This window comes from Petaurus breviceps, unplaced genomic scaffold (assembly GCF_028583685.1).
Source record: "Petaurus breviceps papuanus isolate PSGF00001 unplaced genomic scaffold, PetGlider_PUasm1.0 128, whole genome shotgun sequence".
In the NCBI taxonomy this organism is placed as follows: Eukaryota; Metazoa; Chordata; class Mammalia; order Diprotodontia; family Petauridae; genus Petaurus; species Petaurus breviceps.
In genome coordinates, this window is record NW_027185664.1 from 1,014,058 (window position 1) to 1,026,288 (window position 12,231).

At 38.8% G+C, this 12,231-nt stretch overlaps 1 protein-coding gene across 1 annotated transcript in view; it reads right to left on the reverse strand.

Annotated features, from left to right (window-relative positions):
* Positions 1–12,231, reverse strand: part of LOC138171394 (threonine--tRNA ligase 1, cytoplasmic-like) — a 57,521-nt gene that overhangs the window by 16,484 nt on the left and 28,806 nt on the right. Inside the window, exons 5-9 of the mRNA XM_069100872.1 lie at positions 11,936–12,057; positions 9,693–9,810; positions 9,001–9,065; positions 8,804–8,882; positions 7,489–7,635 (exon numbers count right to left, since the gene is read on the reverse strand). Of these exons, the coding sequence (XP_068956973.1) occupies positions 7,489–7,635; positions 8,804–8,882; positions 9,001–9,065; positions 9,693–9,810; positions 11,936–12,057 (531 nt within the window). The remainder of the gene's footprint in view (positions 1–7,488; positions 7,636–8,803; positions 8,883–9,000; positions 9,066–9,692; positions 9,811–11,935; positions 12,058–12,231) is intronic.

A 12,231-nucleotide genomic window follows, 5' to 3' on the forward strand; every position in this document is an offset into this window, starting at 1 on the left:
ATAAGACTGTGCTGGTAACACAAGGGATAGGAAGAGCTAACAATGCAGTCCTTGGTCAGGAGATGGGGGCAGCTACCCACAAACCACAATAAGAGGCAAGGTAGCAGTCTTCAACAACAAAACAAAACAGCCTCTGCTCTCAAGGAACTTGTAGTCTGATGGGGAGACCACATGCAAGGAACTAAGTACTAAATGTATAATGGGTAAATTGTAGATAATCTCAATGGAAGAAGGCTTTTTTTTTGGCAGAAGGTAGGACTTTAGCTAGGATTTAGAGAACCAGAAAAACTGATGGTGGAAATCTAAGAAAGAGATAGTTCCAGGCATAGGGGGTACAGCCAATACATCAAGTTTGTCTTGTTCAAGGAATAGCAAGGAGTCCAGTCACTGGATCACATCATATTTTATACATTATTCTACTCTGAGAGGGACAATTTAATTTCCAAATAGCTTAATATTTGATTACTATGTTAATGTTTTAACTATAAACTATTTTATTTTTCTATTAGTTAACAGCATCCTTATTGGCATTCTGCAATTTTTTTCTTTAAACTTTTAAAACTTAATTTGTAAGTCATTGATGTCCTCTTTTCTGCATGTAAGTACATATAAGTTTGTTGGTGTTATAGCTTTATCTTTTTCAGTGTTCTCAATCTTTCCCAACTCACTGTTCTGTTTTATAGGTACAGAAAACTTTTTAAATATCATTTCCAAAACTTCCATCCTCCAGAGCCCATGGCTCCATATTTTAAATGCCCAAGTTACAAGAAGATTATGTCTGTGCGCTGGCCTGCATGCAGGCAGCAGGAATTTCTACCAGGCAAGGTGATATGCCAGCAGCTCACACCCTGTAATCCAATAGGTCAAGTTTCTGAAGTGCCCACCAGAAATTATACACCAAAGCCCCCTAAACCTGCCAGAAGGGGCCCCTACCAGGGTCCCTGGAAACCACCTAATAAGCCATAATAGTGAGGGAACTTTTCACCTATGTTGCCAGAAACATGCCCCAGATACAAGTCTTTTCTAATTAGAAATATACCCCAGATGCAAGTTTGTTCTTGTTTTTGCTAGGTAATCAAGGCTTCACTAGAAATGTCATTACACCTCCTTGGAACCATATTTTGTTGTTGGTAACATCTTGTTCTACAAAAGTTTGCTCTGCAGTAGGCTTAATGCTGTCTTCCCTACTGGGGAGGTGGTCACAAGCTGGTTAATAAACACTCCTATTAAATTATAATTGGCTTGGCTGTCATGTCCATTTCATTTGTCCATTTCACTGGAGGTTCCACTGAGAATGCCTTTGGCACTGACTTGACAGCTGGACCAGGCTCCCTGGAGGGCCAGGAAAGCAATTTGCCCTAGGGGGTGGCCACCAGTGATGTTCCTGGGCCCCAGGCTCCTTTTGCTTCCCTGAGCGGACCTAGAACCCGAGTCCTTCCCTAATTATTTCAATTCAGTCCACAAGTGTTCTTTTAGGTGAGTGCTCATGTAGTGCAAAAGCGCCTGGGGGGTGGCCAACGAATGACATTCCTCAGCCCCAGGTAGAATAGAAGGCTAAGTTGGACAAAACCTTAACGCCACTGACCTCCAAGATCAGGAGGCCAACAGAGCGCCTGTTCTTTATGTATTCTGTGTGTCTGGTATTAAGTGTTGCTGTAACTTTAACCCTTTCCTTATGTGTCCTGTGTGTCTGTCACTAGGCATTGCTTTGACCTCAATTGTGCTGTAACTAACTTTTTGTCTCGGAATTTTTTTTTTCTTTTTCTCTAGTCCAGAAGATAAATTGTTCGGCCCTGAGTCTCAGCCTGGGGAGCCAATGCCATAGATCAAAAGCTCAGACTCCTGCCAGCTCCCCGTCCCGACTCCCTAAAGGTTCTCAAGAGGTTCCCCTGTGGCTCCCTTTCGAAATCTAAAATCTCCCACCAGAGATACAAAGACGCCACGCCGCCAGAGTGTCTTGTTAGCTCTGGTTCGTGTTTTCTTTCTGTGTGTTGTTTTCTGTATATCCTGTCTGTGTGATTGTGTAAAGAAATCTCTGAATCTGTCACCCTGTAAGATACAAGAAGCAGCCAAGACCTGTGCTAGAAAGATTGATAGTCTCTTAACTCCAGTCAAGTTCTATCTAAGAGAAAAGGGGTCACTTCAATCATCAAGGAGAAGTAGGTTTCCAAGCTGCACTTTGGAATAGGACTAACACTTAACCCTTTCCTGGGTCACAGAGAACTGTGCACCATCATTGGGAATATAGACCCAGGTAATTGAATTCATTCTGGTTACTATTGGGCACCAAGAAAAATTTTAGTTCTGTGTAACCACAAAAACTGAAGTTTAAAGTCACCAGATTGGTTATTCAATTGTTTTTATTTCAAAGTATAAAATTAAGACCATGATTGTTCTCTTAAAGTCTTGAAGTACATCTGAAATTTTAAAGGACTAAACACCTAAGAAAAGTTTGCTTGAGCAAAAGGTAAAAAAGAAATTCACTAAGATTCCCCTCCCCATAGTCCTACCTCTGACAAGGCTAAGGGCTATGGTGCCCTCTCACTGTGATCCAACTCTGACCAGACCAGTGCCACAGTGACAAGTTACAACTGCTAAGATTCTCTGCCCTGTGGTCCCAGTTCTTCTTAGCGGGCGCTACAGAGCCCTCCCCCTGTCATCCAGCTCTGACGGAGCTGAGGAGACAGTAAGAGGTTTGAACCATTAAGATTTTTTTTCTCCCTGATGTCCTGGCTATAACTGAGCCTGGGCTGCAGTGAAGTTAATTTGACTTAACTTACTCCAAAAAAAAAAAAAAAATGGGGGAAGGTACAGCAGCTACATCAGAGCTACATGGATTTGTCATCTGCCTACCTGAAAGGTTAAATCCCTGGAACAGAACATTTTTCTGAATGACGAGGGAACAGTTAGACAAGGGAAAAGAAGCTTGTGAAACAAAGGTACAAATACAAGTTAATCATTATCCCATATACTAAGCCTGGGATATATCTGAGCTACTAAATTATATTCTTTCCACAGCCTAAATAATTTAGTAAATGGGTACTTGGCCTAGCTCCCACTAGCAACAGTTGCCTTAGAGCCCCAGGTATCCCGAAGCCTACCCCTCTAAGTAAGCAGAGCCTGAAGTTTCTACTTCAAGTTCCCCAAACCCCAAACCCTCAATGCTCTAGGCTACAATCTCCAAGCACTCTCCAGTTGAGCAGTGGCCTACCACCTCCATAACCAGGGTCTGCTACTGCAGGGACATGAGAAAAACAGAGGAGAAAAGAAGGTCAGAAGTCAACTAGCCTCCTCACCTGGTAAGATCACTCATTCTTATATGTAATTTGGAAATGCAATTAATGTCATCTTGAAGTTTATATTATTGTTGTATTTCTACACTGTATATTATAAAACCTGAGTGAGGAGAAAAATTGTGAAAGACCAGTAGTGCTACTTTATCGATTCTGCTGACCCTGACTTGTAATGAGTATATCTGCTATTTAGAAAAATTTGTAAGATTATTAACTGAGCTATTCTGGGGTACTGTTTTAATGCTAAAACCTAAAACTGTTAATTGGTGTGGAAAGGAGGAAACTGGATGAAAACTTGTCTGACTAGTTCTGCCCCATTCAGAGCAGTCTCTCCTGCTTACAATTCATATAAATTTTCCTTATGTTGTAAAATTGTCAAATCCCCTAGGAACCATCTCTATTAGGCAAGGTCATTCAGCCTGAGAAAGGAACTTGTTTAGTCATGTAAGTTTTAAATGAACCTAACTTGCTAAGAAGTTACAAAGATCAAAAGAGGTTTCTATCAATTGGCTTTTATATTTTAGAAGGATGGTAAATAGAATTTACATTTTAAGATCTGATAAATCTTTATTGCTTATTGCAGCCCCAAGAAAATAGAAATAATTATAACTGGCTCTAAGCTATGATTGGTGAAGCTTGTTGTTTAAGGTAAAAAGCACATGGGACCATAACTAAATTTTATTTTGAGTCTGAATTTGGGTATAGTTGTCTGCATTAAATCAGTGTCTGAGAGAAAATGCCACTAGCTACTCAGAGGAATGTGATCCTGTACTATCAACAGGTGGAAATCTCCATTTGGTCAAGGCTGAAGGGACAATCTTAGCCTCTGTCTGGGATGGGATCCCTCCTGGTTCAGTTTACCCATGGATTCCTTTGAAAAGGAATGTTTCCCAACTATTCCTGAGTCTAGCTATGAGAAGGAACAGATGCTACATGGTTGGATGTCTGTAACTGTACCTGAATTTAAACAGAGCCAAGGATGTTTTTCTCCTGGCATAACTGAAATGTCCTATGTCCCTGCTTTTTTTCCCTCTATAACATGTTTCTATGCTCAGAGCAAGTAACCAGTAAAAGATATGAGGTCCTTCATGTTGGCTTACTGGAAAATCTAATATTATTTTTCATACAGAATTAGAATATGTACAGAAAGTTATGAAAACTGCTTAAGATCATTTAAAAAGTTTTCAACCAACTTTCTTCATAAAAGTTTAGTGATAATGTATAAATCTTGAAACTGTTTTGAAGAAGGAAAATACTTTCAAAAAATTTTTTTAAATCTCTAGTGTTTAAGAGACCCACTAAAACCTCCACTTACAAGACATGTTTATTGCTGAATTGATGTAACAAGTTGTAAAGCAGAAGAGAACTGTTTTGATCTGAATTTGCAGTTATTCCATCATCTAAACAAGTGTTAATATTTGTAACTGAATGCACATGTGTAAAATTTATTCCCCTTTGAGACTGTTTGGTACCCTACCTCCTATTGTACTTCGGGTGGAGAATGCTGTTATGTATGACTGTGAATGATTCCCTTCTCAGGTCCCTCCAAGCTCTCTGAGACATCCAGGATGCAGTCCGGAGTGGTGTACCACACCACTCCGCTGTTGAGGTGGCTGGAAGAAAAGCCAGAATCCACCGCTCCGGTGACTTACAACTGAAGATTAAGAGACTGTCCTGATGCTCCTGCTCCTGGCATTCCTGCCTTTGGCCAGTTCCAACTCCTATGCTCCCACCTTGTACTCCTGGACTCTAAGACAATTCATGGGACTCTAATTGCAAAGAATGTGACTTATGGGCAGCCCACCCTCTCCTTTCATCTCTGTGCCCTGTTTGACTCTAGGTTCATGTTGTTTCCCTATACGGGCATGAATTCTGGGGGGCCGATGGTGCTGCTTGTGGAGCAGAAAAGCAGCCTTTGATCAACTCAGTCGTATGTCTGCCCTGAGGATGGGACCCCCGATTGTGGGGGACAAGGGAAATATCACTGTGCCAATTGGGATTGTGTAACCATTGATGACTGGGTCTCCGGTGGTAGCCGTGAGCACCACATTTCATTTCATTGAAGTACCTTTAAGTCATGTAACCCAGTTGTCATCAGGGTTTTAGATTGGACCAAACAGGATTGGAAAACTGGGACACCTTGGGAATCAGGTTTTATGTCACAGGAATGGATCTCAGGGGGCCTTGTTCACCATTCAACGCACTCCAGTGCCAAGGGACCTTACTACCACCGGTTCCAACTCAATCCTCAACCCACCTTCTGGTGGCAATCGAACTCCAGATGGCCCCCCTGTTCCACCCATTACCATCACCCCTGCAGACTTGGGCAGCACTTTGGTTGACACCAAGTTACGACCCCACTAACTTCTGATTGCTTGTATGCAGGAACACCTCCCATTTTAGTCCCTGTCCTAGTTGACCTTGGTGTGGAGTGTCAGCAGTAGTGGGTACCACAGCCCTAGTACAAGAGAAAGGACCCCTGGACTCAGTTGAGTCCAAATTTCAACTATGAACAAGAAAAAGGGGGGAGTGAAGTGCCCACCAGAAATTATACACCAAAGCCCCCTAAACCTGCCAGAAGGGGCCCCTACCAGGGTCCCTGGAAACCACCTAATAGGCCATAATAGTGAGGGAACTTTTCACCTATGTTGCCAGAAACTTGCCCCAGATACAAATCTGTTCTTGTTACAAATATACCCCAGATGCAAGTCTGTTCTTGTTTTTGCTTGGTATTCAAGGCTTCACTAGAAATGGCATTACACCTCCTTGGAACCATATTTTGTTGTTAGTAACATCTTGTTCTACAAAAGTTTGCTCTGCAGTAGGCTCAATGCTGTCTTCCCTACTGGGGAGGCAGTCACCAGCTGGTTAATAAACACTCCTATTAAATTATAATTGGCTTGGCTGTCATGTCAATTTCATTTGTCCATTTCAGTTTCTTGACTGTTAGGTATCAATTGGGTATCCCAGTTCAGAGCACATACAGTATTTGCAGAATAACACAAAGACTCGTGACTTCATTTTATTGTGACAAAATGTATTCCATCTATAACTTAAGTTTTAGACAATTGGCTCAGTTCAATGACTTGTTCATGGCCATACAGCAAGCTCCAGACCTTCCTGTCTCCACCCTAACTAGCACACCATTCACTATATGAGGCTGCTTCTCACTGTAAGTATCTGCCAACCATTCTTTCTATGGTAATACCACCTTAGATCTGGTAAGAACAGACTTGTCTTTCCAGCTCATTTAACTACTAAGAAACGTAACCACATTTAACCACCTCAGTGGGTTAATCTGAGTTCAGGAAAGGGCCCCTAGCATTTCTAGTATCAACCTCTTTTTGTCCCACATGTCTAATGAGGGCTTCAATGGGCATGATGAGCCTCGTCCCAAGGGAGAAGCTGCATTATTCTATTAGGATAGGAGCCCGATCCCATCTACCTAAAGTGTTCTAAGAAAACCAAGGATTCATCCAGGAATCCTCATGGTACCAAAGAAGAACAGATCTGAGGGTTCTATTTTAACCTCCTTTGCTTAAGTAGTTCAGGGTACATTGATGTGTAACCTAAACTCAGCCAATAAGACAACCTCTTGTGTATACAATAAAACAAAGGGAAGAACAGCCATCCATTCTCCATCATTTATTATTTAAGTTCCATTGGATTATCAGCACAGTTTCATCGCACTGGCATTCCTTAGAAACTGAAGTTATTAGATCAGATAAATGGTAGAAAAGCATCCTATTCTGAATATTCCTTTATGGTACAAAATTTTTTTTTTTTTACAAGCAATCGGGGTTAAGTAACTTGCTCAAGGTTACACGGCCAGTTATTTTGTGTGGGTGTTAAGTATCTGATGCCGGAACTGATCCCAGGTCTCCCGACTCTGGGGCCGGCGCCACCTGGCCACCCCTGGTACAAATATTCTTTAAGAGTAGATTTATGGAACTGTATCACATGAGTAAGAGTAAGTAATCTAAGTGTAATAAAATTAGTGTCTGAGTGTATATCAGACGTGATACTATTTCTGCAAAAGGCACACATTTTATTATTAACATTGATTCATCTTAGAGTTGATAGTGAAGATATGAAATCTGAAATCACTGCAAGTAAAAATGAAATATTTTAGGAATATATCTCATTAAAGCATTTCATTAATTATCAATACATCATATTAGACCATTTTACTTACCCGGCCAATCTTTCTGTGATCTCTATTTTTTGCTTCCTCTTGGAATTTTTCCCACTCTCTTAACATTTTGGGGTCTGGGAATGAAATACCATAAATTCTTTGAAGAGTTTCCATATCAGCTTTGCCTTCCCAATATGTAGATGAATTCTGCAAACAAACATTAATGACACAATAGTCACTTAACTTGTTGAACTGAAATAGTTTATAATGGCTGTAGTGACTCTTAAGGTCACTACATAAATAAACATTAAAATATATATATATATATTTTACAAATAAATAAATAATGCTCCTATTTGTCAACACCTTGGAGTCACTGCAGCCATTATAAACTCTCACGACCACCACCATTCATTTCACTGACCAGGATATAGCTAACAAAGGATCATTACTTGTCACCTGTCTAACAAGTGATTCTAATCATCTTTGTTGTAATAAAACCAAGTGAGAACATTCAAGAGCAGAAATAGAACACTTATTCAGCTCTACTGTGACAATTACTTTCCTTCCACAGTACCTAGTACCCAGCTCACCTATCTATGAAAAAGAAGTTTTAAGAATCCATTTACACAAAGAATATTATTACTATACTCTTACCTCACATAAAACCATTAAGTTAGAGGTAAAATAACTGGCATTAATATGCTTGTAACTTTCATATAATTCAAATTTCATTTTCTTATGGCATTTAAATAATAGTATATTACTAGTGTAATTAATTTCTTTCAAAAGAGAATTTGAATAGGTATTAAATTAGCCATGCTTAAGTCAGATTACACGCTATTGTAAAATCAATTTTTCTGCAGTCATGAAATCATATCAACATTTAGTGTATTTGATATTGTGGCACAGATCCTCTCTAAGAGAGTGTTGTCTGTCTTTTATCTATTGTCTAAACACAATAACAGCTAACTTTTCACCAGCCTTTATAGTTACACAAAAGAAACAGTAAATGTTACTTTAATGTTTGCATTAAAACAAACTGAGAAAAACAAATGTTTCAAGAATTCTGAGAATTTCTAAATATTTCTGAGATCATCTGGGAGAGGGGAAAATGTTACAAATGAGTTTCAAATGATTATTAGGTAGAAAAGCTGTCCTAAAAGAAAAGCATGAATCACAAAAGAAAATCATAAACATACAGATATAAATAAAAATGAATTAAACATGAAAGAAGATACTAAGAAAAAATCAAAAAGAGGGTCCTAAAAATATTCAAACCTAGGATTAGGAATATCTTCTATCTAGAAATAATGTTTTTTCTATCTAGAAAAAATATTTTTTACACAGGCATTTTGAGGTTATACAGACTTACCTTGTGAATTTTCAAAGTCTTAATCTTGCCAGTATGTCTCACATGAGGACCTCTGCATAGATCTATTAAGGGACCACACCTAAAAGAAAAAGGAACACATAAACTTAAATACACAATAAGAACAGAAAAAAAAAGCATTGCTACGTGTGCTATAAATTCTTATTGTGCTATTATTACAAGATAATATAAGATCTCACCTATAGACTGTAGTAGTTGGAGTATTCACTTTTTCATTCAAGATCCGACACTTGAATTTATTGTACTAAAAAGACAGAAAATTAGTGCAATTCTCATCTAAATTTTCAGTTCTGTATGACAGCTTATTTCTAAAACTGTCCCCACCCCTGGAATGCTTTCCCTTCTCTTCTCTCTTCCTTCAGAGCTTAGATCACATGTCAGCTACTCCTTCAAGCCTTTCCTGTGGCCCTCCCCCCCTCCCACTGGTAGTGTTCTCTCCTTCCTTAAATCAACTCCTATTTACTTAAATTACTTTAACTTGTATTGTCTTTCCATATTCTTGCTTCACCCTTTCTATAGAATATAAGGTAAGTTTCCTGAAGGCAGGGTCTATCTCATTTTTATATCTCCTACTACAATACTAGGTACTTAATTCACTTAAGTTCAAGAAACATTTATTAAACAACTATTAGTAAGATTTAGAAAACTGAATATTATAATTGATGAATAACCCCAAACCCTATTCAGTACCATAATGCTTCAAGTATAAATATCCAAGAAGTTTCCTCAACAACCTTCAACTTAGTACACTAAACATCAGGGAGACAACTCCTACTAACATTAAAGGAAGATAAATATGTGAGGTAATGTTACAAAATTAAGCAGTGAAACTCCTTCAGACTTGTGTCTTCCTATACTACGGACAACTTACCTTAAACATTTCAAGCAAAGTTTCTTTCTTAACTTCCAGTCTTTCAAATAACTGTTTCTCCTTAATGATTTTCTTACATAAAGCCTCCAAAGCAGAGAAATCATTGCTAGACACACCTCTGGAGGTGAAATGGAAAAAGATAAATTTGTCTTCATTACATTGTAAAAACAAGAGAGTGCAAAGATACTACAACATTTTAAAATAACATTTTTAGTTTTATCAGGAAAATTAGCATTAATATGCACACATGCATGTGTACATATATACACACCTATATACAGACACATTATTGTTCAGTCATTTCAGTGGTGTCTGACTCTTCATTACCATTTGGGGTTTTCTTGACAAGGACACTGAATTGGTTTGCTATTTCTTCCTCCAGCTCATTTTACAAATCAGGAAACTGAGGCAAACAAGGCTAAGTGAGTTGCCCAGGGTCACATAGCTAGGAAGTGTCCGAGGCCACATTTGAACTCAGGTTTTCCTGACTCCAGGTTCTACCCACTGTACCACCTAGCTGTCTTACACATACATATATGTCTGCATACATAGTGTATTATATACTATATGAGAATGCCTATATACACTATACATACATATATAGTATATTGGAGATTTTGGCACTTAACAAGTTTTTATGTTTCATATCAGACATAATATGAGCCTTAGCCAGGAAATGAGGAAAGCTATTCAGTGGAAGGAAGAAAATAGCAGTAGAGGAAAGCAAGGGACACTTGTGAATTTGAAATCAGAAGTAGGTTTGAATCCTGTCATTTTGGGGTAGGGAAACACACAGAACTCACTTGAACTCTATGAACCTCAGTTTAATCATTTGTAAAACTGAATTATGTTTCTACTGCCTATCTGACAAAGCCATTGTGAGGAAAGTATTTTGCCAACTTTAAAATACTATTGATACATGTGAGTTATTTTCTCTTCCCCCTCAACCCTCCCTGACCAAAGCTAAGGTCCCTATGGCTTTTGACATCTAAGAATTAAAAGCCTTACAGTTGGCATTGCTTCACATGCAGAGAATATTTAAGTTGTTTAGTGTGAAAATGTGTTAATTCAAGAGTAACTTTAATAGTAATGAAATTTAAAGATCCCCCTGTATTGGCTTGGTTTTTGGATTGATTGTGTTAAAACCCAGAGCTTGTGAATCCCACTTGTGGGATGGACTTGTTGATGTGAAAAGAGAGGGCTGAACTGGGAAGAGCTGGTGACTTAAATTTAGAGAGACACAAGCAAAGAGAGAGGCAGAAGAATTTTTTGGAAGCAGCATCTTGGAGGCAGAGAGAGGGAGAGGATTGCTGAGGGCCACTTTGAATTGCCCAGGACTTTTGAGAGCTGCCACTCAGAGCTGCCAAGGACTGAGGAGACATGGCTGTTTTGCTGGTACTTTGTCTGTTTTGATGTTGTTTTGCCAGATTTGTCCACTGGTGAAGGACAGTGCTGTTGTTGCAGAGGTTCTGGAACCTTGCTGTTGGTTCAGAAGCCCTGAAGCAGGATTTTCTTGTGTGTTTACAGAAATCCTGGAAGGGTGTTTTGCTAATGTTTTCAGGGGTCCTAGGACTGTTCTGCAGACAGAGAATGAATTAATGAAGACACTGGCAATGTATCTTGTGGCCTTGCTAAGCTTTGGCTCCCCAGGAACAAAGATTGCTGAGAACTTGCCTCTGTGAAGATGAAGAAAAGACCTCTCTTTGGGTATTAAGTGCTGTGCTTAAGCTTGTTTTAACTCTGGGGTAGATTCAATTGTGATCCAAGGGTGGGGGAACTTTTGACCTTTTTTTTGTGCTCTGTGATTGAACTTATGTGAATGTACTTTACTTATGATTGGAAATTAATCTCCACTTGAGAAGAGGGGCTTTGTGATGGACTAAATGAATGTACAGCCTAGGGGTGGAGTAGTAATTAGAAGAGGGACTTTGTGATTGACTAAATGAATTATAATGTCCAGGGGTAGGGTAGTACTTGATTGAATTACACTTGGTAAATGCTGTATTTTGAATGATGCTATATTTTGATTTTCTCTGTTCTTAATTTTTCACTGAATAAAATGGAGAGCACCTATTCTGGTATTTTGAACCTTGGGAAGTTGCCTTTGCTTGGCATTACATTAACCAAACTTATTCTATAAGCAAAACACAGGGAAAAAAATCTGCCTCATCACTTAATTACGTCTCAAGATATGAAGCCTTTAAATTTATATACTCACATAATCAGAATTTAATTGAACTTACCCATTCTCAAGGTACATGTCATAATAAAAGCCATTTTCTATTGGTGGACCATAGCACAAGCATCCACCATAGACTCTCTCCATGGCTTCACCCATTATATGAGCGCTTGAGTGCCAGTATACCTGAAAAATGAAAGATAAACATGGTAGTATGAGTCTCAGGGGTACATTATAATACATTCTACAAAATAAAGAAAAAAATTGGCCACTATGACTGTTATTTTAAAATACAGCAGTTATTCTAAGCTTAAAAATCATACAAACTATAGTTCAATCATGGGAATCATAAGCTATGTT